Genomic DNA, 24,801 nt, shown 5'->3' with positions numbered 1-24,801 from the left:
TAGATACCTGTGTTTTAAAGAAGTCACTTCAGCAGCAAAATATGATAACAAAAGAGAAACAGTGTCACAGTACATCCGGAAACAAAAGAATTATTCAATGGGGCTTTCTGTTTCCCCTCTCCCAGTTCTGTCCCCATGCATACCAACCACAGCCTGATGTACAAGCAAGAAAAAGGAATCACAGAGTTCTCATAACAGCAACACCTGCCTTCCTTGGGGCTCACAGGATCATACTGTGATCACCAATCGATCAACAGGAAATCAGAAAAGCACAGCTGCTTCCTGATTCCCTTCACAGGAAAGAAAATAACTGAGCTCATGAGCAGCAGTAAGGGGAGGCTCTAGACCCCAAAGGCCTCTGGTATCCACACTGACACAAAATCTTCCCAGTTATAAATTAACTGTTTAGACTGAAAACCCACAAGTCTCATATTTCTGCTGCTCTGCTTATTCTCAACCAAATCTATTCTAGACTGTTTTGTAACTATTGTCTTAAGTTCAGACGAACTTAAATCACACCAATCTGCAAGTTACCTTTCTGTCTGAAACATTTCATAGCGGTCTTTTAGCTCTGTTTTCCAGTAACTCCATTTTATCGAGCCAGTTGTAGCATTAGTCAAATACATATAAATAAAAAATACCACAATCTTGCTAGAATTTAGAACAGTGAACCAGCAAACAAAGCTACTGAGAAAGACAGGCTGAAGTAAAATCAGCCATTTCTGCACATTGTTTTCCCTTTGGCATTCTAAAGAAGTTTACAGAACTAAAGACGAGTTTCACTAAACAAGATACCCACTGCCCATTGGGGACAGAAAATGAAAATAAATTATATTTAGTGTTCAGAATCCATAAATCTGAGCAGCATACAAGCAATTATATAAAAACTAAAAAAAAAAAAAAATCAGCAACTGAAATCTGCTGATTCTATGACGCCCTTTGGAATATGGACTCACTCTACTGTGCCACAACAGCTAAAAGTTAACAGAATCCCTGATACAAATCAATAGTAGGTCATAAGTTAACTTAAGGCTTACAACGTTATCAAGGAGAGTTTGGGATTTATCTGCAATTGGTTCTCTAAGACAGAACAAGTCATGTGTGGGGCACAGATGAGATCACAGGAAATACAGCGCTAAAATGTACAGTTTGATAATTAAAGAAATCCACAGGCAACAGTGAATCAAGCAGATCAGACAGTAATAAAAAACCCTAAGGTATCAGAATTTCCCATCACTTATCTCCGGAACTGTGATCATATAAGGTTACGCTTACTCTTAAAATCAGTTATGTTGTTCCTTAAGAAGTTCCTCTCGCTCATTTTCAGTAGTCTAAACTTAAAGTTCACAAGTTGCAAGGTAACAGATTTTACAGGGAAAGAACAAACAAACGCAACACCTAGTCAAAACTGAAGAGGAATTGACAAGAAACCTTTCAGACACCTCAGAATTTATTTTTTAGGACTAGGTTTATATTTGTGTAACAGGACATACAGGTTTTCTCCAGCTACCAAATGGTTCAAACAGCATAAGTAAGGCTGTTTTTACAGGACTTCTATCACTGTTGTTGCAAAAACAATATGGAAACCATCATACCAAATACACTGCCACAAAACATTCAAATTGAGGAAGTTCTGGAGAATGACCAACAAACCATTGAATTTCTAACTAAATAGGGAGATTTGTCAACTGAGTATCTGTGATACCCAAGTTAGATTGTTAGGGGTTTCCTTGCCTCTAACATATATAGATTGTCTTTTCTAACAAACCAGTCTGGCACTTAGATTTAGAGGGGAAACAAAAAAATCCCACACAACAGAGAGAAAAAAAAAAAGCCCTCAGTTACCACAGTTCATTTTCTCAGAACAGTTTTAGCACAATTGCTCTCCCCAGGTTCAAGACAACATCTACCTCCTCTTTCTTGTAAAAAATTCTACATATGCATTGCGAAATAAATCATATAAAATATTTATGTAAAATATTTATTTATAAGTTCTTTCATAATGTGAAAACAAAAAAAGTAAATAATATATACTAATTGATGATGAATTTCCCTTGAGATTCACATGCATACACTTTTTTAAAATGCTGGTATTTTTAAATTAAAATAATTATTTGCATTTGTTAAATAATCACTAGAAAAAAAAATACAAAACCACTGCACTGTAAACACCAGTCATACTTCACAAACAAATTCAATCATAAAGGAAGGAGCACACTTAGAAATTACAGTCAACTCAAAATGTTAAAACATTAAAGAGGAACAAAATACTTACGTTATCTTCCTCCTCTGCATCATCATTGTCATTATCGTCATCACTATCCTTGAACCCAGGCGGAAGTGGTGGCCCAATGAATTCATCATCTTCATCACCATCATCAGTATCCTCAGCTGGACCTTGAGCAGAAGTCTGGGATTGCATGGAAGGACCAGTTAAATCTTCATCAGAGCTATCTTCATTTTCACTACAAGCTGCCTGTCTGCATGTAAAATTTTAAAAAATTACTATTTCAAGAACATCATCACTTCCACAGGAATTTTCAGATAAAATACATTGAGCACTGTTTTAATTTGTAGACACTTGAAATTAATAGCAGAATGTAAACTAATTTTTATTAACAGAGTATAGGTCCACCATCATCTTGAAAACATAAATAAAGCTTTAAAAAAAGGAATACCACAGTGACAGTTTAAAAAAAGGACAAAGTAAAACAAAGTTGAATTGTAAAATCAACAGTATCACATCACTAGTATGGATTTCAATACTGCTTAGAAGTCAACAGAATATACTGTTGTAGAGCGTTTTCAAGATTCTGCTTCAACTTTCAGCTTGTGCAGATGCTCTGCACCTCTGTTGGCTGGGTGGTACTCAAAACAGTAATCACCCAGGCTCACAACCAGAGTGACAACACAAAGCATAGCACTTTATAATACCGGTAAAGAATAACAGGGGACCAGGCACTTTTGACCAAATATTTGATAATCACAATTCTAGATTCTAAAAATTACATTAAATTATCATTTTGCTGTTGCCCAAATCAGTTGTGTGAACACATTATTTTTGGCATTGGAAAAGTCTCTGAAAAGTAAGTAGAGCTACTTAGTTCATGTTCATTCACTTTATTCAAAATAATTGTGCTCCCTCTGCTGGTAGTTACCAAGTAGGCGGTATTGTAACTGGCAGAAGGTCTAAAAGCCATAAGCAGAAAATTTTGCCTTTTGACTAAATACATCATTACAGTGATGCTTTGCAGCAGAAATCAGATGTTCCTGTCGGATTCAGTGAGATAAGCTCAAACTGCACGACTCGGTTTGCAAGCATGTATTTTAAGAGCACGTATGTGAGTTTTTAAGTGAGCAGCCTGCAAAAGATAGTTTAGCAAAGAAAATTAAACAAAGACTAAAGAGGTATTTGGGGGTCTTTTTAAAGCTTAGGCTAGCACTTAAAAACTGTAATAAAAACACACACACGTTTACGAACATAATAAAGGATTAGGAAAATATGTTCTAAACTATGTAATTGCAACAGAGAATGCAGTCCCACTCTACCCCCCAAACCAGCTATACACCAAGCAGATAGTGGGTTACACAGCAAATATTTATGTTGGATAAGCAATTGAAATTCTATTTTAGGAAGAAATTAAAACAAACTAAAACCAACACAAATTAGGTCCTCAGATGATGACTGATGAGAAGGGTTTGCATGCCTGAATGCTTGTCTAATTTTTCCAACTATATTTACGAGCCTAATAAAAGATATTACCTCTACACACAAACTTTGTTTTGCATAGTGATGAGAGACATTTAAAGACTTAGATCAGGATACGATTATCTAATAAATCTAACTCAAACAAAAAGAGTTTCTCTTACTCTATAACCATGGGGCAATCCTTTTACCAAAAGGAAGCTTTTCCAGCATGTGAGGAAAGGGGTGGGACCTTCAAAGTTCTTCAAGTTAGGGATCCCCAAAACTAGCAACTTTACAATACTATATGCAAAAGAATTGTGTTTTAAGAGTCAATATGCATTCCCAGACTAGGAAACTGTATATCTTTTCCCCAAAAGCCACACTACTTAATTAGCTTTGGAATGGAACCAAATATACACCGCAGCTGCCAGTGAGACGAATGTATACAGCATAATGATTCAAGGAGGCCTTTCCAATCCTGGAGTCCCAGCTTTTCAGATCTTCGTATATACACACAAGAACAATTCCTCCTTACCATTCCCTCGTTTGCTAAAAAGGATAAATGGATCAAATCAAACATTTCAGTATTTTGAGGGACAGTGTAATCACTCTGCATGTGAAATGTCCAGAATTGCAGCGCTATTTTTCACCACACCCCAAGCTTGGCACGGACAGACAAGTACTCCAGCTACAGCTACTGGTATCTTCTGTCCTGACTGGAAGAAAGTCAAACGTAAGAACATCCCAACACAGCCAGACCAAAAGCCCATCTACCCTTCTGACAGCGACTGTGAGTGGTGCTGACAGAAAGGACAAAACAAGTGGCATTGCCTTCAACTTTCAGCCTTACAGTCTTACTCTACCAGAGGCTGTAAAGAGAGAATAACCACCAGCCCCTTTCCCAGGATTCAGAGAAGCGTAAGGAATTGGTTTTTTTGCTTTCCCTCATTACCTCCTTGGCAAGTGAAACAAGCTGTTAGAGGAAAAAAAGAAAGCTGCATGACAGTATGGATGGCACACACACAGGGGAAATAACAAAAAACATTCTGAGAGTTTTGCAAGTATGTGGGCATATCCCCCCCATGTGTTCACTCTGCTCACATCATCCACTCTATTTTCTTGGGGTTTTTTTATTTTTGTAGAGTAACAGATACTTTCATTTCACAAAGCATAATTATTATTATAGTTGTTACTATTATTATCATAGTTATGCATAAATATGTAAGTACCATAACTACTGCTGTAGAAAAATGTTTACAAAGTAGCTCAAAAGCAAAAAAAAAAAAGTAGCTGTTCTCCACATCTTTTTGGAGTGACCAACCTCTTTTTAACAAAAAATTAGTATGAGGGCTACTATAACTGAAAGTATTTTTAATTTTTTAAAAAGTCATATTCAGGAAAATGTTGCCATTTTCAGAGAACAGAAAAACCTATATGTGTCAGATCAATTTACAGTAACTAAAATCTACATTACAACAAGAACTACTGAGAGTCCTATATTTCAGACTTAAATTGTTAGTTGTAGCATTGTTCCTCTGAAATAAGGCTGAGTCAAAATGGCATGTCTCCTTCACCAGCTTCCTGTTTTTAGCACTAAGTGATATATTTTACAAGGAAATAAAAAACTTCTAGGAGAGCTTTTCATGTCATACCCTTCCTTCTCAATGCTTGGTAAAAACAAAAAAAGAAAAACAAAGAAACCTTAGTATCAGCATAACTCTAGTGAGTTACCAGAGCCTACCTAATAATAACTCAGAATACTGAAAGGTATTTGTTATCTTCCTTTATACAAAGTCCCTGGAGTTCTCTTCTGTCAAGTCCATCAGCGAAATGAGATAATGTCCTGGTTTCAGCTAGATAATTTTCTTCCTAGTAGCTGGTATACTGCTGTGTTTTGTATTTAGTATGAGAATAACGTTGGTAACACACTAATGTTTTACCTGTTGCTAAGTAGTGCTTGCACTAGTACAGGATTTTCAGCTTCTCATGCCCTGCCGGTTAGAAGCTGGGAGGAGGCACAGCCAGGACAGCTGACCCAAACTGGCACAGGGATATTACATACCACATGATGTCATGCTCAATATATAAACTGGGGGGAGTTGGCCAGGGGCACCATGGCTCAGGAACTGTCTGGGCATCTGTCAGCAGGTGGTGAGCAATTGCATTGTGCATCACGTATTTTGTGTATTCTTTTACCATTATTATTTTCCCTTCCCTTGGTGTCCTATTAAACTGTCTTTATCTCAACCCACGAGTTTTACCTTTTTTTCCAATTCTTTTCCCCATCCCACCAGGAGGAGGAGTGAGTGAGCAGCTGCATTGGGCTTAGTTGCCAGCTGGGCTTAAACCTCAACAGACAATTAGGGAAAGGCTTTACATCACCTGATTGCTTTCCACCTTACCATTTGTTTTAATTGATTCTTTATATTGAAGTCACCCATATACAGTACACAATCACATTACATTTTAAAATCTTGTGATCCTTCACCAGATTTCACCAGATAGGTATCGAAGATCATCAAAAGCAAACAGGAGCCCAGAATATTCTTCCCTCTTGCACAAGACATGACACGGGATCTATAGGGTAGTATATTCCGCAATCAGTTATTTCAGTGAGAGTGCACAGTTCATCTGAGTTTTCCATAGAGCAACAGGAAAAAAGTAAATTTTGTAACAGAAATTTGTTCAGTCTTAAACTGTCTATAACCACCACATGCAGGCTCTATCAGCCCATAAGATACATATATATATATATATGCAAGTCTGCTAGAGTCTTGTATGAGTTACTAGACTTCCATAGATATAGAAACCTAAGAATTTACAGTGCACTGATCTCATAATCCCAGCCACGCAACGGAGTTCTGTGGCTCTCATCACCTTCAGCTAGTTCTGATTTCCCAGCATTTCAGAATTCAAACTGTCAAAGCAGTAGCTTTTATTGTTTGTCAATAACATAAAACATTGGGAAGTTTGAAAGTAAATTTCAGACTGAAATCAAACCAAAATACTTTCTCAACACCATCACTACAATATGCGTACAGAGGCTCTCCACCTACCGTGCTTTTTCTTTTTCAGCAGGCATCAAGTATATTCTTGTGGATATATGGTGGGAATACTAGCTGCTCATTAAGTGCTCATTAAGTTAACACAGGTTATCATTATATTTGCCCTAATATTTCAAAAAATCCACAGATAATGTTGGTTTTTTTTTTTAAATATGCTGAAGAGGATTAGGGAGAAGACTGCAAAATTAACAATTAAATATACATAATGTATATATTTACAAATATTAACACATCTTGAAGAAAGCAGAGATAAAAAAAGACTACAAAAATCAGTGTTTCCACCTAAATGCTTCAGAGAACATAGACATGTTCACACAAATTAAATGACACTCGTGCTTTCAAAAAAAAAAAAAAAGACACAACCAAAAATCCCCTTTAGAAACGATGTTACACAGAATCTCCCACCATAACTAAGTACCTTTCGGTTAATGTGGACCCAGCTCCTGTTGCACTGGATGCTGAAGCTGATGAATCAGTGCACGAATTTCTAAATTCTTTTTCAGCCTGGTCTTTCTTCTCTCTTTCACGAGCCTCTAAATAGAGAGAGCACATAAATGAAAAATAGTCAAGACTTTTAGAAAATAATAAAATTAGAGGCCTGCTGAGAACAGTAAAACAATTTTCTTCGTTTTCAGACATATATGAAATATTTGGTAAGGTAAAAGCAAATAAAGGATTTCACATGAAAAGAGATTAGTTTTCCATATAAATTACATTTCCATTGCTACTGCAATAATCACTCAGAAAAACAAAATGTCATCAGGAAAATGTAAACACTTTCCAGCTGTTAGTTTGTTCACACTATCAAACATAAGTTTATCACATAAGGATGCTGATATTTCAGTATTTTCAACACTATACTGAAACAGTATGATTACTTCAGAGAGTTCCTGAAGTTTTCATAGTGCAGGGAACTAAATTAGTACGTAAGTATAGACAGGTGTAAATAAGTGAATTCTGAGTATGATTTATGGAAAACAAACACAGAGTTGTTGTATTAATAGTTTATTCCTGCTTTACTTACTGAAAAAGAATCCCTGTGGAACAGTGCAACAAAATCAAAGTAAAGAAAACCTTCCATTTCAAAGTGTAAACAAGAACAGTGGGATTATGACAGGGCAACATATACAGCTACTTTATTTCTAAAAGTGCTGATATCACTTCAATTAAGCAGAGAGAAGTTACTTTCCCTCTACACAAAAAACATCACTTTCCTTTTTGGTGTTAACTAAACTAAAAGGAAAAATGTTTTGCAGCAAAGCTAAGAAACATTTTCCTCTGAAAAGAAACACAAAGACCTGCAAGATACAGAACGAGGAAACATATTTTCATCTCAGTTATTTTTATCCACAGCTTGTGTAGCAAAGGAGACGTTTCCAAAAGTTATAACAGGTATTCCAAAAAGCTAAAAGTCAACAGTATATCTTAAGAAATTTGAAAAGAAAATGCTCACAGCGCACGTCACGCAAAAAGCTATAAAATATACACCTTTTTGATTACTATATTATGAATACCAAAATTTGTTTCTGAGTTAAAAAGCTGAATTACACACAAAGCTTTGTAGTTTTTTTCAACAATGAACCTTATAAACAATAAAATGTGTTGTGCTTCCTTTACGCATAAGAGCCTAGAAACGTTTGGGGGGGGGTGGGCCAAGAGAGGGGATGCAGCCAAGACGCAGTTCAAGATGTCTTGAGTTAAAAACGTTATGTTTTTGTAATCACTGAATGGATTCCTCTCCTAATCTAAAACATGGCATAAACAGATAATCTCTCATAAGGAATTATAGCTCAACCTGAATCAGTATCAAACATGCAAGAAATCTTCTTGTGTTTAGATTGAGCCAGTACAAAGAAATGGTTCAAAACAAGTTTTTGAATCACTCGTATTTTTGAATTTCAGTGTCTTACAGTCTACAAACTCAATAAGCCTCAACAGAGGTCCATTCTTGTGGTTCTGTATAGAATTAAAACAATTGCGATGTTGGTTGTTTTTATTATCTCATTTTTCCATATAGAACTGCTTTCTTCATGATAAGGTGCTTCAGGACTATTATCTTCAGAAACTGCAACCTTTTAGAAAGCAGATTAAGTGTAATCTAGTAGGACAGAAGCTGCTCAACTGTGACAGCATCACATGAAACAAAAAAAACAAAACCCACACATTCTGCACAAACTGTGCAAGCACAGGGAGAAAGCATGGACATTTGTGGTGGCAAAGGGATTTCTAGAACACACACGAGCGTCTCCCAAGGACCTTCTTTGCAATTCTGTTTACTTGCATACAGGCAACAAAAGACTCAATTTTCTCCATATCCCACTCTCAAACCACCACTTTGAAAAACTACCCACTCCCCAGAACAGCAGAAGACAGCCAAATTTGTGGGCTGCTGCCCTGGTTTCAGCTGGGTTAACCTTCCTCCTAGTAGCTGCTATTGTGCTGTTTTGGATTTAGCATGAGAATAAAGTGATGACACACTGATGCTTTAGTTGTTGCTAAGCAGGGTTTACACTACACCAAGGACTTTTCAGCTCCGCATGCCCTGCCAGTGAGGAGGTGCACAAGAAGCCGGGAGGGGGCACAGCCAGGACACTGACTCAGACTGGCCAAAGGGATACTTCATACCATATGACATGATGCTTAGTAAATAAAGTGGTGTGAGTTGGCCAGAAGGCAGTGATCGCTGCTGGGGGACTGGCTAGCCATTGGTCAGTGAGTGGCTGCATCACTTGGGTTTTTTCCATGGGTTTTGTTTCTCTCTCTGTTGTTTTTGTTTTCATTACAATTTACTCTTATTATTATTCAATCATTAAACTGTTCCTACCTCAATCCATGAGCTTTCTTACTTTTGCTCTTCTGGCTCTCTCTCCCATCCCACTGGGGTAGAGGGGATGGTGAGCGAGTGGCTGTGTGGTGCTTGGTCACCAATTGAGGTTAAACCACAATAACCCTTTTTGGAGCCCAACACGGGGCCCAAAGGGTTGAGATAACAACAGATCTGACCACAGCATGTTAAAATAAATTTTTTATAAACATTCATTACATTATTTTAATAGTTGCCGGTCACAATGTTGTTTTATTTGTTCGCACAGTTGTGTTATGTAAATCCTTACTTGCAGTATGTATTCCCTGCGATGCTGTGCATCACTTCTGGGAAAGGGATCAAGATTATCATTTTGCTGTACTGTGTAGCACAGGCTTATGATATTAAAACATTACTCATCAAGAGACTAATCTGGTGTTTACACTTGGTATTGCTATCATCTCCGTACCTTGGTTGCCATCTCTCAAATTATTATTAATCACATTCTTCACCTTTTCTCCTCAGAGAACCAATCTATGGGGAGGCCTGGCAGATTGATTATATCACACTCTGACAAACCCACCAAGGCACACACCACGTGCTTACAACGGTGGAAGCAACCACTGGATGGCTGGAAACATATCCTTGCCCCATGTCACTGTGCAGAACACTACCTGGGGCTTTGAAAAGCAAGTCCTACAGCAACATGGCACCCCAAAAAGAACTGAGTCAGACAATGGGACAGATGGCTGCTATTTAAACTGCTGTTCAATGTAAGACACACTTCTTTCTTATTCTGCTCTCTCTAGATTAAAAGCTGCCTGTACCAGCCTTCCTTCCAAAACAAATACACACTTAAGCAAAAGAAAGGAAAAAGTTTTGTGTTCAAATTTACCTTTTTCCTGTGTCTGTAAGCTATGCCTTACAACAGGAACCTCGCACATGCACACTGCTCTTACATACTCGGACAACATACATGAATTAATAACTTTTTATCAAGCCCCAAGTTTAGGACCATCTTCCTCGAACAAAGCTGCACTTGTGTACTGGGTTTGCACAGCAAGGTTTGGGTCGTGGAGGGCTACAGATGTGGCTTCTGCAAGAAGCTGCTAGAGCCAAGACGGACTTGCTGCTGGTCAAGGTTGAGCCCATCAGTGATCCTAGTAGCACCTATGCGATAACACAGTTAAGAAGGGGTAAAAAAAAACACTCCTGTGCACAGCAACTACAGCCTAAGAGACGAGTGAGAATATGGGAGAGAAACAACTCTGCAGACATCAAGGTCAACAAAGAAGGAGGGGGAGGAGGTGCTCCAGCTGCCAGAGCAGAGATTCCCCTGCAGCCCATGGTGAAGACCATGGTGAGGCAGGCTGTCTTCCTGCAGCCCACGGAGATTAAAGAGGCTGTGACCCCATGGGAAGCCTGTGCTGGAGCAGGCTCCTGGCAGGACCTGTGGCCCCGTGGACAGAGGAGCCCACACTGGAGCAGGTTTGCTGGCAGGACTTGTGACCCCATGGAGGACCCAGGCTGGAGCAGTCTGTTCGTGAAGGATGGCACCCCATGGAGAGACGCTGGCTAGAGCAGTTCATAAAGAACTGCAGCCTGTGGGAAGGACTCACATTGGAGAAGTTTGTGGAGACCTGTCTCCTGTGGGAGGGACCCCATACTGGAGTAGGGGAAGAGTGTGAAGAGTCCTCCACCTGAGGAGGAAGGAGCAGCAGAGACAACGTGTGATGAACTGACCACAACCCCCATTCCCTGTCCCCCTGCGCTGCTGTGGAGCAGGAGGGAGAGAAAATCGGGAGTGAAGTTGAGCCCAGGAAGAAGGGAGGGGCAAGGGAAAGGTGTTTTAAGATTTGGTTTTATTTTCTCATTACACTGGTCTGATTCAATTGGCAATAAATGAAATTAATTGTTCCCCAGGTCAAGTCTGTTTTGCTCATGACAGTAACTGGCGAGTGATCTCTCCCTGTCCTTATTTCGACCCAAGAGCCTTTTGTAATATTTTCTCTCCCCATCCAGCTGAGGGGGGGAGTCACAGAGCAGCTTTAGTGGGCCCTTGTTCTTTAGGCAGACAGTCTGAGACACTTTAAACATCACCCCAAAACATAAAAAACAAAACACCTTTTAAAATGCATTAGCTGACAACACTCACGTTTCTTACCCAAGACTTTCCTGCTCCTCTCCACAGCAGTTCTTCTCGTTTGCTCAAACATGGCTTCGAGGTCGAAAGTCCGAGCTTTCTTCCCTGAAAATGAGCAAAAAGGAGACTGGAACACAGACCCACCCTGGCCACAGGCACTCCGGCAGCTCCAGGCCCGGCGGGTGACAGGCACGACCGCTTCGTTTCCCCCTCCAACCACCACCCCCCCCCGGAGCTCCCCAACGAGGGCCGCAAGCGGCCCCCGCGCCCCCCACCCGAGCTCCCGGCACCCCCCGGCCCGCAACGCACCGAAGCCGGAGAAGCCCATCGTGGCCGCCAGCTCCGGGTCGGGTCCCCCCAACATCTCAGCGTCTGTAAGGAGAGAGGAAAGAAACCCACGGTGGTCAGCGGGGGGCCGGGGCCGGGCCGGTCCCGGCTCACCCGCCCCGCCGGCTCACCGCCCTCCGCCGCCGCCGGCTCCATACTGCAACTACCCCGGAACCACAACAGGCGCCGGCAGGAAGCGGCCGGGCGCAGCTATAGGCGCCCGGGCACGCGCGTCCGCCAGCGCCGCCCGCCGGCCGCGCCGGGAGCCCGCGCCGCGCGTCATCTCGCGGCGTCGGGTGTCAGCTGCCGGCGCGGCGCAGCTCCGCTCTCCCGTCGCTGCGCGGCAGGTCTCGGCCTCCGCTAACTCTGCATACAGTCGCTGCTCTTACCGAGCGCTAAGCCTCGTGACTAAGGGCGTCGTCCAGACGCTCCTCGAACTGTGACAGGCTTGGTGCCATGACCACTTCCCTGGGGAGCCTGTTCCAGGGACCGACCACCCTCTCCCTGAAGAACCTTCTTCTAATGTCCAGCCTGAACTTCCCGTGGTGCAGCTTCATTCCATTTCCTCGTGTCCTGTCAGTGGTCACCAGAAAGAGGAGATCAGCACCTCCCCCTCCACCTCCCCTGTGAGGAAGGTCTAGACTGCCATGAGGGCACCCCTCAGCCTTCGCTTCTCCAAGCTGAACAAACCAGGTGACCTCAGCCGCTCCTCCTAAATGTTGTCCTCAAAGCCTTTCAGCATCTTGGTCATTCTCCTCTGGGAACACACTAGCAGTTTTATGTCCTTCTCACATTGAGGCCCCCAAAATTGCACACAGAACTCAAGGTGGGGCCGCACCAGTGTGGTGTAGAGGGGGACAATCGCCTCTCTCGACTGACCAGCTATGCTGTGCCTGATGCACCCCACGACACAGTTGGCCCTTTTGGCTTCCAGAGCACACTTGACTCATTTGTCTTGCCACCAACCCCCAGATTTCTTTCTGAGGGGCTGCTCTCCAGCCTCTTGTCCTCCTCCCCCTGATTTCTACGTATAACCAGGATTACTCCGTCCCAGGTGAAGAATCCAGAACTTGCTCTTGTTAAATTCCGTACGGTTGGTGATTTCCCAGCTTTCCAATCTATCCAGATCTCTCTGTAAGGCCTCTCTATGCTGGAGGGAGTCCACAGCTCCTCCTAGTTTACTATCATCATCAGACTTAATGGACATTTGATTCCTGGATCCAGATCACTTACAAAAACATTAAAGAGCACTGGCCCTAAAATTGTGCCCTAGGGAACCCCACTTGGTGACTGGCTGCCAGCTTCTCAATCTTGAGAAGGCACAGGGAAAACTTCCTGCTTTGCCATGTAAACCCTGTGGGGTTTGGGGCTTAACTTTAGGCTATGCATTTGGAGAGCAGAATGGGGAGGGGGGATTTCCTTTCTCATGCCAGGTGCCTCTTCCATAGATGAACATTTCCAGAACGGATGCTGGACCAATGCAGAACGGACAGCCAGTGCAGTCAGGGCAGCAAACATGATTTACAAAACGGACCCATTCCCTGAAATTAAGAGTTTCACACAGCCCTGAGACTTCCTGCGATGTTTTGGGAATTGCCTACACCATCCCGAACAGACACATCACTTAACAGAGGCCCAACCGTGGTAAGCTAACAATGTGCTAGTCACATTGATGTGTCCTCCCAAATTCTGGAAAAACAGCAGCCACACTGGGTCAGCAGGGTGCAAAGGCAACTTACTGTGCTTCCACACCTCAGCTCCAGACAGAGGTGCTGTGCGTGTCTTTGAGGGAGTCCTCTCACTGTGTTTGGTTTATATAACTACACATAAAATGTGTGGATCTTTAAATAACTCTGATGTACACCGTCTTGCCACGAGGCCGAATGAGGCTCGCAGTATAAAGTATCTTCGACTGGGCTGTCACACGGGGCCCTTTAAGGGTTACAGTGACTGCCTAGCAGAGAAGCGGGCCGCGATCCGCCCAGGGCCACACGCCACGGACAGGAACCGCTTCCCGTTGCTCTCCTCGGGGCCCTCCTGCGCCTTTGAGGGCCGCCACAACAGACCACGCCTGGCCCCGGCGTGGCCTGCAGCCGGGCCATAGGGCCCCTCGAGGAGGCACCGCAGCCCCGACTCGGTCGTCACAGCCTGCCCGGCTTCGGCACCTCCTCCCCGGCAGCGCTCGACCCCCAGCCCCCAGAGACGTTGGCTGCCGCCTGCCTCCCGAAACCCCGCTTTCAGGCAGGCCCCAGCCACAGCGCACCCCTCTGCCCTGCCCTTCCCCCTTGTCGCGCTGGCGGAAGCAGTAACAGGCGCGGCAGAAGCGCATCACGCGCGCAACGCCTGCCGGGATTTGGCGGGTGGCGAAGCGGCGGGTGGTGAGCTCGCGCCTTCTGGCCGTTTGCGGTGTCGCCCACCGGCCCAGGCCCCGCCGTCGCCATCGCCATCGCCATCGCCATCGCCATGCCCGCCGCCATGAGCCCCGCGGCCCCCACCACGCAGGAGGCGCTGGAGATCGCAGGCCGCATCATAGACCGGCAGATCCAGGATGACCGCTGCTACCCGGACCTGTCCGAGCTGCTGGCGGTGCCGGCGCCTGGTGAGGAGCTCTCGGTGGCCCTCTGCCTCCGGCCCTTGTCCGCTTGCGTGCCCCGGTGACCCCGCCGTACCGCGATGCCTTGAAGGCCCCCTTGGCCGGCCACGCATGGGGGCCCTCAGCGGGCAGTCTGCCGGGCACGTCCGCCTCCCCTTGGCGGCTACCCCCCTTGGAAAAGCCCCGCGGACAGCGGCTGCGGGCCCTGCCTTTTCAGGGACGGCGGCAGGGCTGAGTCTGGCGGCTTCTCAGGCTTGGGGGCGGGTCGTGTAGTAGACGCTTTGGTGCGTGAGTGAAAGTTGTGGATGTGGGATCTCTCCATGATGGGGGGAGCACTGCAGGAGAAGTGGGCTTGGGTTGGGTCCTCGGCCCCATCTCCCTCTAAATAAAGTGAAGAGAATCGCACTTGTTTTCCATTCTGTCTATTGGGAAGTCCCTTGTGGAATACTCCTAGGGTCTTTAAGTGCACAGCACAATCCCTAAGTTACAAGCAGCCTTAAAATCTCTCTTGAGCCTCTGTGAGTGACTTTCATTTGCCTATAGCTGTATATCACATGTAGTTACAGAAGGTAGGTCGGGTGTACCTCTTCTCAAACATTTGTTTTCTTCTTAAAACATCAAGACAGCATTTCCTACTTCATTGGTGACAACTCTCTGGCAGAGTGGGCTGTGAAGAGGCAGTCTAGAGCTGTAGGTGACCTAATTAGTATATATCCATCAGGTATCGGGATACAAGCAAAGAGTATCTGTTTTCCATTATGATATGATGTGATGTGTATGGCCAAAGTGTAAGTGCTCTAGCAGCATCATGGATAAACATCACATAAAATAATGGGTATATATGGGGATTTTGACTTGATACTGGGAAGAAAGATCAGCTTTTCTAGGTAAAGGAATATGCTCCTGGCTAGTTCACATGGCATAAAGAGTAGGCTGGGGTCCAGATGAGTGATTGTAAGACTTTCTTTACAAATCTGTTTCCTCATGTATGATTTGAGGTTTAAATTTATTGTTTACAGTCCTCCTACAGAAATGTTTGTTCACATCTATATTGTGAGTAGCAGTATTTATATGCAAGTCTCTGCAGTATCAAGGCATTTTCATCTGCATAGTCTGAAGGCCTGTATTATTCATTTACATTAAAATGGGAAATGTGATTAGTCTAATTTAGATTTCACAGATTAGGAGACAATCAAGTAAAGATAGAAAAAGATAATATAAACATTCTTTTGTAAATTTCTCATTCTTTATTGCACTCTAATCTTTTTTCATTGTTCTTAACTGCAGGTAGCCCTACTGTTTCTGGGATGTCAGATATGGATTATCCTTTGCAAGGACCAGGTTTGCTGTCAATACCTAATCTTCCAGAGATCAGCTCAGTCCGCAGAGTCCCACTTCCCCCAGAGCTAGTGGAGCAGTTTGGACGTATCCTTATGAAAAATAATGTGTGACGTTCTGTAAGTCGTAATATTAGAAACAAACTTATTTTCTTCCGTAATCTTCTTTCACTTATTTTCTTCCGTAATCTTCTTTCACGATCTTTCTGTCAGGCTCCCAATAACGAACTTTGATATTGTTCATTTTTTTTATATTATCCCTTCATAAGGATCCAAGTGGTAACAAGTTCCATTTGTGTAGAGTTGCTGGCGGGTTTAGTTTCTGTATTAAGAACTTTGAATATTTATGGTACATAGTTTATGTACTACTGTATATAAAGTAATATTTTTTTTTTAAATGCTCCAAAGGGGATGCCTTTGCTAGGCAAAATACATTTAGTCCTTACATCAGCTGTGTTTCAGATATGCAGTGCAATTGTATGATGGGAGTATTTCCAGAAATCAGCAGAGCTTGGCTGACCATTGACAGTGACATTTTTATGTGGAACTATGAAGATGGGTATGTAGAGAACATGTTCCTGGTGATATTTTATTGGTATTATAAGTGACTGTGATAGTGGGAGGTTGTTTACTGGTAGCACAGAGGTCTGCTATTCAATTTAACTTATCTTAATTCCGTTTAGGTTTTACTAAAACTTTTGAGTGGTATAAGGATTTTTAAGAGTTAGTAATATTGCTGCCATATCATCTAGAGATGAAAGAAAAGAAAATGCATTTGCTTAGGGTTAGACATAACTAATATCCTGAAGTTATTGCTGTATTTATGCTAGGGCTTTGCTTATGCCAAAAATGTAGAAAAGATTATACTAATTCCCTAAGTTTTCTAAGTAGATTTAGTAAATACTCCGATGCATGTACAGTGGCCAGTCATTCCCACAATGGTAAGTAATACAACATTAGTACTTCGAAGTATTGTGATTGAAGCTGTCCTGCCTAGCTTATTTTAAGGATACATAGAACTGAAAATAATTCATTCTATTTTCATATGGCAGTGATATGTTTATAATATGCAGGTTTGCATCTTTATTTGCCTATATAGTAAGAATTCTTTTAGTAAGAATTGTTTTATATATATTGTTGCATTTCCTAAGAAGATTAAAGTTCAGATTGTGGCTCCCATAGATCCTATCCATATATTTACATTGTGTCACAGTGTATTAAATACATTCCCCAAATAAAACAACACTGCATGGTGTTAATAATCATAAGGTGCTGAGGTGGAGGTTGGGAATTCTTGCTTTAGATAATTTTCATGGGGAAAAAAAAAATAGTGTAAGTTCTTCCCTGCTGATTTTAATCAGTATTGTAGACGCCGCGCTGTGTAATTCAGAGTTGACTGTATGAATTAATGAAATGCAAAAATACAAAATATTGCAGTTGGGTGTCAGGTTTGAAACTCAGCTATAGGGGCTTCAAGCAGCTCAAATGTTTGCCTGTATAGTTTTGCTGCGAAACTTCTCTGTCATTCTGTTCTGCTGGACCTGCTTTCACCCAAAGCAAAAGATGTAGATGGCTTCAGAATGTTACAATAGGTATTACTAATTTTTAAACATACAGAATCTGATTTTATTTACTTTTTTACTTTGTGAGACAAATTTTGTGCGGTTGTGTGTTGATTTTTTTTTCTTGACAGGGGAGATCTGGCTTATTTTGATGGTCTTAGTGAAACTATTCTTGCAGTGGGTCTTGTAAAGCCAAAGGGAGGTAAGGAATATATGACAGTGAGTAGAATTAGGCAGTTACTGAATCTTCTATATACGTTTTTTTATACATGCATATGTGAAATTCTGTATTTTGTCTGTGTGTATGTGTATGCACAAGATACATGAGTTTGTTGAATTTTTAAAAACAACGTGAAATAAGTTACAAGCCAAAAATAATGTGTGGCTTAACAATCATTTACAATGATAAGCTTTCATTTTTCATCCACATCGTACTCTTAACATTTGTAGTGTTTATAAATTTATACAGGCAAGTGATAACTTCCATGAGATCCTGGTTTTTAGCTCTCCCAGTTCTTTTGGTAGCTACTGCTTAGATAACATTGAAGTCAAAGTTGAATTGGTAGTAGGGTTAAATTTAAAAGAAGGACATTTATAAGGAAAGTGTCATTTTAAAGGTCCTGTTTTCATGAAGTGGAACCTGAACTGCTAACTGATACTCCTTTCTAATTCTAGAATTTCACAGATCATTAGGTCTTAAATATGACTAATGAGTTGATATGTCTTTCCAGTGGAAACATTGGATACATCATTGTGATCTAAGAGGTGGGCTGCAAACAAAAATTTTATTTTCTCCCCTTCTTTAGGTATCTTCCAGCCTCATGTACGACACTTACTTGTTCTGGCTACCCCTGTGGATATTGTGATTTTAGGGCTCAGTTGTGCTAATATACAAGCAGGTAATTCTCTCCTCTCATTCTCAGTTGTGCATTAACAAGTTTTGGCTGTTTTACTTGTAGCCATTTAAAAAATAATAAAAAAAGGAAAACAAGACCATGTGCTAAGTGCCTTGCTAATTTTTAAATCATGTTACAGACAGGGGGAAATCATTTTTACTTTTTCACTTGCTGGATCCTGGACTCCCATAGGAGCATTGATTAGTATTATTCACCTGCTTAACATAAAAAGAGCTTTTGAAACAGGTACTCCTGTTAATTAAACAACATGTTGGAGAGGGAGAGAAGAGATGGACCGGAATCTTGGAACTGGTGAATACAGTTCATTAAGCTGGTTGGCATTTGTATTCCAACCACAGAAACCTGATACCATATTTGATGTGCTATATATTAATAGAGAAAATACAGAATTGTTTGGAGAAAGTGAGAGGATTACAATCTTTTGCTCTCTTTTTATACTATCTTGATGTCAAAGAGCGTTGTGTTTTAAAACGGCAGCTAAAACAACTGCACAGCTGTTCGCTCACCTCAGTGGGATGGGAGAGAGAATTGGAAAAAAAAAGGTAGAACTTGTGGGTTTAGATAAAGACAGTTTAATAGGACAGAAATAAAAGAGAATAATAATGATAATAAAAATTATAAAAGAATTTACAAAACAAATGATGCACAGCACAATTGCTCATCACCCGCTGACCAAGCCATGATGCCTCCTCAGCCAAGTCCCCTGGCTTATACCCTGACCATGACATTGTATGGTATGGAACATCCTTTTGGCCTCTTTGGGTCAGCTCTCCAGGCTGTGTCCGCTCTCAGCTTCCCGTGCACCACCAGCCTGCTTGCTGGCAGGCTGGAGCATGGAAAGCTGAAAAGTCCTTGATTGCTTAGCAACAACTAAAAACATCAGTGTGTTACCAGCAGCATTCTCATCTCAAATCCAGGACACAGCACTATACGAGCTACTAGGAAGAAAATTATGCCAGCCAAATCCGGGACAAAGTAAAAAAAAGTAGAAATCTGTGTTTTAGAGTTCTGATTTAGAGGTGATGACAATGTATAGAAATGAAAAACATTGCATTTCCTTACTTGGAAACTTATACAGAGAACTTAGTTTAATTTAAAAAAAAAACTCAGAAGATTTGTTTGTTTGCGGTTCACTTTGGAGAATAGCTATTCCAGAATGTGTTTAGTAGTTACAAAATTTGCTGTAATTTTTCCTGTTTTCCAAAATGCTTCTTATCACAGACCTGTAATATTTATTAGAACTTAAAAACTAAAGAGATTGATTCATTGGTTTGTTTGTTTGTTTATTGAAGGTACTGGATCTCCCAATGATAGTATGTCTGGCGGAATGCAGTTGTTACCAGACCCTCTCTATTCGCTCCCTACTGACAATACTTATATTCTGGCAATAACATCCACTGACAATGGGCGTATTTTTTTGGCTGGAAAAGATGGCTGCTTATATGAAGTAGCATACCAGGTGACTATAAGTTTTACACACAGGCATTTTTCCTTGCTTCATTGTTGTGGTACTAAGTGTTGTAGGCACTAAGAGTTCTAAAACAACGTCAGGTTTGCCGTCTTTTTTCTTCCATACTAATGTTTCATGGTTTGGTTGCACAACAGCTGTCACATCTTAGTGTAGGTGTATTGTCTTGGAAGAAGTAGCAATTATATGAAGAATAGCAACACAGGTTTGGCCAACTTCAAAAATAAAATTAAAATTGTGACATCCTGTACCTTTTTATGTAAAATTTTCTTTTTAATGATCATCTGTTTCTTTCAATTGAATAGTACGTACTTTTTCAATTAAATCAATGGTGTATAGTTAGATTTTTACTTGTTTTCATAATTGTGCCGTTAACAGCTTTTTTAATATAACTACCAGTTTGGTTTTTGTTTTGTCTTTTATTTCAACGCTGTATTTGTTTTAAATTGTAGGCTGAAGCAGGCTGGTTTACCCAACGCTGTAGAAAAATTAACCATTCAAAGAGCACACTGTCTTTCCTTATTCCTTCATTGCTACAGTTCACGTTCTCAGAGGATGGTAAGTACTGATGTTGAAGACTTACCCAATAGTTTAATGTAACCTTTGAAATAATACTACCAAGAAGTCAGACTGAGTAGTTTCCTCATTCAGAGCATTAGTTATTGTCAATGAAACTTGCAGTGGTTGATGATTGTAAAAATCAGGTCACTTCTTTCTGTGTCTAGTTCAGGATACAGATACCAAAGCCTGGAAAGTTTGACACTTAGGAGTAAAGTTAGAGTGCTGTAGTACAGAATTAATATGTGCTTAGTGGGATCACTGCAAACGGTAGAATCTTTAAGTAAATAATTTTACCCGACTTCACTGTTATGTGAAAAATTAATTTGAAATTATTTTTGAAATTGTTTTATCTTTTGTTTGTTTGTTTACTAATAGTTGTGTGAAATTGACTGCTGTTTTAAATGACTTCAGGTAGGAGTCCTGTGTGGGACTCCTGCAGTTTTTGTTAACTTACAATTAACTGTTTTGTAGATATTCTGTCTTAAACATGTTTTCACTAAATCCAGTATTGATTTGCTGGTTCTCCCTTTTTCCTCCCCCTTCCCCAGATCCTGTAGTTCAAATTGCCATTGACAACTCTCGAAATATCTTACACACCCGCTCAGAAAAAGGAGTGCTGCAAGTATGTGATGACTTCTAATGACTGCTGGCTATGTTACTAATGTGTATCTAACTTTTTAAGTTTCCCCCAGTACCTGGTAATTCTCTGTAGGTATTACAGGATATTATTCCAGTTTATCTTTTTGTAGCAAAGTGTGTGCCTGAAAACCTAAAATACTTTCTTCTGAGGAAAGACTAGCCTTTTGATTTTCTCCTCAATTATATGGAAGTATGAGGATAAATAAAAATAGAGTTTGAGTTGCTCCTTGATAGATGAGGCTGTATTAATTAATTCAACCGTAAATCACTAAGCTGTATTATTGAATTGCAGGTTTACGATTTGGGACAAGATGGTCAAGGAATGACCAGGGTTACTTCTCTTTCACAAAATGCTATAGTTTCTGCTGCTGGGAGCATTGCCAGGTATATTTATGACAATTATAATGTAAGAAGCTTCCTTTAAGGCCAATAGTTTCACACTATATTTTTGAAGAATGTTGTTTGCTTATTTCTTTGGATTGAGAGTGTTTGGGGGTTTTTTTGTTCTGTTTTTTAGAACAATAGATCGTTCTGTATTTAAGCCTATTGTTCAAATAGCAGTGATTGAAAATTCTGAATCCATAGACTGTCAACTACTAGCAATCACACATGCAGGTAAGAAAGCAATGCTAATGCCCCTTTTAAAGTGATAAATGGCATATGTGCAGTTTAGTAAAATTGTGACCTTTTTTTATCTTTTGTTCAGGTGTCCGACTGTATTTTAGTACTTCACAATTTAAGCACCCAACAGCTCGTCCCTCCATGTTAACCTTGGTTCATGTCCGTTTGCCACCTGGATTTTCAGCTTCTTCTAATGTGGAGAAGCCTACAAAGGTTCACAGAGCTCTTTATAGCAAAGGTAGGCAATGGAACATGGCTCAGACGGGACTGGGGTTTTTGGGGAGTTTTTTTGTCGGTCACTATCACACTGTTTTTACATTGGGGAGTTTGAAGCGGTGGTAATAACTGGTAACTAAGTATGGCGTCTGTGTTAATGAGAGAGTTTTTGGAAGTGGAAGGTTGTCATATTTTTCAGAATTTAGTTCTGCAAGGTGCAGTGTTTGAGCAGAGAACTCTCTTCATGTGTTGATCAACATTTTCTCTTCTAATCTCCCCATAAAATAGAATCAGTGTGTTCAAATTCACCTACATGTCTCTAGCCATGTGTGATTAGTTCTTGAAAGCAGTGGACAGAATAGGCTTCTTAGCTGTTTAGTGACTTTCATGCTGAGTTTAGCGTGTGCTGACTGTTGTTATTTTTTAATTCATTTAGCTACTGATACCACATAAGACACCAAACAGCTGTCAAATGGTTCCATTTTTATGTCATTTCTGATTGTAGGCTGAATTTTTAAAAGTGTTGAAGAAACGTAGAGGGGGATTGCTGACCCTTTTAATCATACATACTGATTTTTATCCTTGAAGTCATTTCCAGATGTTTTTTCATCCATCATCTATTTAAACATCTGATTTTTGAGGCATGTTCTAACTGTTTTAGGCTCATGTTTGTTTGTACATTTTAGAGTAGACAGAAAATGGTGTTAAATGTGACCATCTGAAGAACCCTATGACATACAAACTCCAGAGATATTATTTGCTGTTCAAACTCTATGATTAGGACTTAAAGATTGATTTTTACTAAAAAAGGAATGAATTAATGGATTTGCATCTAATGCATGATTATTGCTTCTGATACAAACGTAATATCTCTGTTCTTGCTAGGAGTCCTGCTGATGGCAGCTTCAGAAAATGAGGATAATGACATCCTGTGGTGTATCAATCATGATTCTTTCCCTTTTCAAAAGCCAATGATGGAAACACAGGTACTAAAGCAAACTTTTATACCATTTTGATGGAATCTAGATATTATTTTTCACTTCTGATAACAGATACTTAAGTAATACTATCTGCAAGAAATGGGTAGTTCACAGAAAACTTCCATGAGGAGTTTGGAAACACTTACAAAGAAAAAAAAATTAGTAGGCAGTTTTGTCAGTGAGTGGGAACTGATCTCTTAATAGGAATGCCTAGTTCAGCTGTACTTTCCAGCTTGATGCAAGCTATGTATCAGAAGCAATTGCCTTGACTTCTAATTAACATATTTGAAAATATCGTTGCCTGTAACATGCTGCATATTGTGCACAAGCACAGGAAGACACAGTCCACAGTCCATAGTGGTGTTTGTTGGTGAGGATAAAAATTTGGCAAAGATTGTTTAAAATGTAGGTGCTAGAGACTTTGGTTTCTTTATTTAAATTGATACGCCACATCTTCATTAAATTTCAGACATGATTAATCTCTTCCATTATTTTACTTCTTTTTCCTTACTTTCTAATTGTTATATAAGTGGGTTTGCAAGAGGGGCTTGGAGGGAGTTAGTTGCTTTATGCGTCAGTTCAGGGAGAATTTCATGTATTCCAGGTCTGAAGGGAAGTCTGAAGTCTTCTGCTGAAGTAGAGGAGTGACATGTCAAAAATAATATTATTGGAGGAACAGTAGCAGAGTTGGCATGAATGGAGAGATTGTATAAGTTAAAAGTTTCCAAGTCAGGTTTTGATTTGTCTGCTGTTTTAATAACTTACAAAGGAGCTTTATAATTACTCCTTCCCTGCAAAAACTTAGGCACGAATACCCAAGTGCTGACCTCTCTTTTTTTTTCAAGGCATTTGGCAGTAACAGCCAAGTTTCCCAAGCAAAACTGCAGCCTGTTCTTGAGCAGCAGTTCTTCCTTGTTAGCATACATAGTTTTCTGTAATGTCTTCATGACCATATGTCTCTTCCTGAGTTATATTTGAAGTACTGCTGCAAACTGTGAAAATCTTGTAAACCTTTATGATTCAGTTGCAGTATTTGTTGATTCTTATATCTTCTGTTGATAAGAAATAATTTAAATTCGTGATACCTTTGGTACCTAGTTCTGATATGGTTAGCAGATTGTTGCTGGTTATATTGTAGCAGCATTAAAGGATTCTACTTTGCAAGTTGTTTTACATTTAAATACAAAACACTATCCTTGACCCCCTAAAGAAGCAATATATTATTACCTGTCTCCCAAAAGCAGCAGTATATATGTAACTGTAAATTCAGTGGTAACCTTCTGTTAGACAATACAAGAACTTGATTATTTTCTTTGGGTTTTCTTGTGTCAAGAGTAGATTCTATTCTGTGCAATTTTAAATGGTAAGTAGTAAAATGTCACCACAGATGTACAAAATCCATGTCTGTTACCAAACTTTGGATAATGCCTATCTGTTGTTCAGATGACCACCCGCATTGATGGACATTCCTGGGCTCTTTCTGCTATTGATGAATTTAAAGTTCAGAAGATTGTAACACCGCTAAATAAAGACATTATACCAATAACTGATTCACCTGTTGTTGTGCAGCAACACATGCTGCCACCTAAGAAGTTTGTTTTGCTTTCAGCTCAGGTGAGTATTACTTTTCTTAATACAGGAAATCAGAAGAGTAAGTATGAAATTGGAAGACTGATCCAAACCTGTAAATGTTTATTTATTTTGGATATGTTTTAAGGATTATATTCTGAACACAAAAAGGAATAAGGAAGAAGATTGTTGAAACTATCTGTAACTATTTTAAATTTAATCAAAGGTATTGGACCAGCTTGTACAGTGCATTAATAGTTTTTATTGGTCTACAGAGACCCTTGGAGATATGGATCATCTGAGAAGTTCTTT

The 24,801-nt window shown here is 40.5% G+C and overlaps 2 protein-coding genes across 2 annotated transcripts in view; one reads left to right on the top strand and one right to left on the bottom strand.

Moving 5' to 3' along the window:
• WDR70 (WD repeat domain 70) overlaps positions 1-12,182 on the bottom strand; it is a gene marked incomplete at both ends in the record, with an annotated part of 154,389 nt that extends 142,207 nt beyond the window's left edge. The window contains 5 exons of the mRNA XM_082013152.1: positions 2,276-2,480; positions 7,172-7,286; positions 11,721-11,804; positions 12,009-12,071; positions 12,158-12,182. Of these exons, the coding sequence (XP_081869278.1) occupies positions 2,276-2,480; positions 7,172-7,286; positions 11,721-11,804; positions 12,009-12,071; positions 12,158-12,182 (492 nt within the window). The remainder of the gene's footprint in view (positions 1-2,275; positions 2,481-7,171; positions 7,287-11,720; positions 11,805-12,008; positions 12,072-12,157) is intronic.
• Positions 12,183-14,489: 2,307 nt separating this feature from the next.
• The window catches only part of NUP155 (nucleoporin 155), a gene marked incomplete at both ends in the record, with an annotated part of 34,519 nt that continues 24,207 nt past the window's right edge, over positions 14,490-24,801 (top strand). The window contains 13 exons of the mRNA XM_082013758.1: positions 14,490-14,625; positions 15,907-16,044; positions 16,419-16,515; positions 17,650-17,720; positions 18,325-18,417; positions 19,728-19,894; positions 20,356-20,461; positions 21,013-21,086; positions 21,396-21,487; positions 21,621-21,718; positions 21,810-21,962; positions 22,826-22,926; positions 24,364-24,534. Of these exons, the coding sequence (XP_081869884.1) occupies positions 14,490-14,625; positions 15,907-16,044; positions 16,419-16,515; positions 17,650-17,720; positions 18,325-18,417; positions 19,728-19,894; positions 20,356-20,461; positions 21,013-21,086; positions 21,396-21,487; positions 21,621-21,718; positions 21,810-21,962; positions 22,826-22,926; positions 24,364-24,534 (1,497 nt within the window). The remainder of the gene's footprint in view (positions 14,626-15,906; positions 16,045-16,418; positions 16,516-17,649; positions 17,721-18,324; positions 18,418-19,727; positions 19,895-20,355; positions 20,462-21,012; positions 21,087-21,395; positions 21,488-21,620; positions 21,719-21,809; positions 21,963-22,825; positions 22,927-24,363; positions 24,535-24,801) is intronic.

This window comes from Phaethon aethereus, assembly GCF_964289735.1.
Source record: "Phaethon aethereus genome assembly, chromosome: Z".
In the NCBI taxonomy this organism is placed as follows: Eukaryota; Metazoa; Chordata; class Aves; order Phaethontiformes; family Phaethontidae; genus Phaethon; species Phaethon aethereus.
This window is presented reverse-complemented; position numbering and strand designations above follow the sequence as displayed.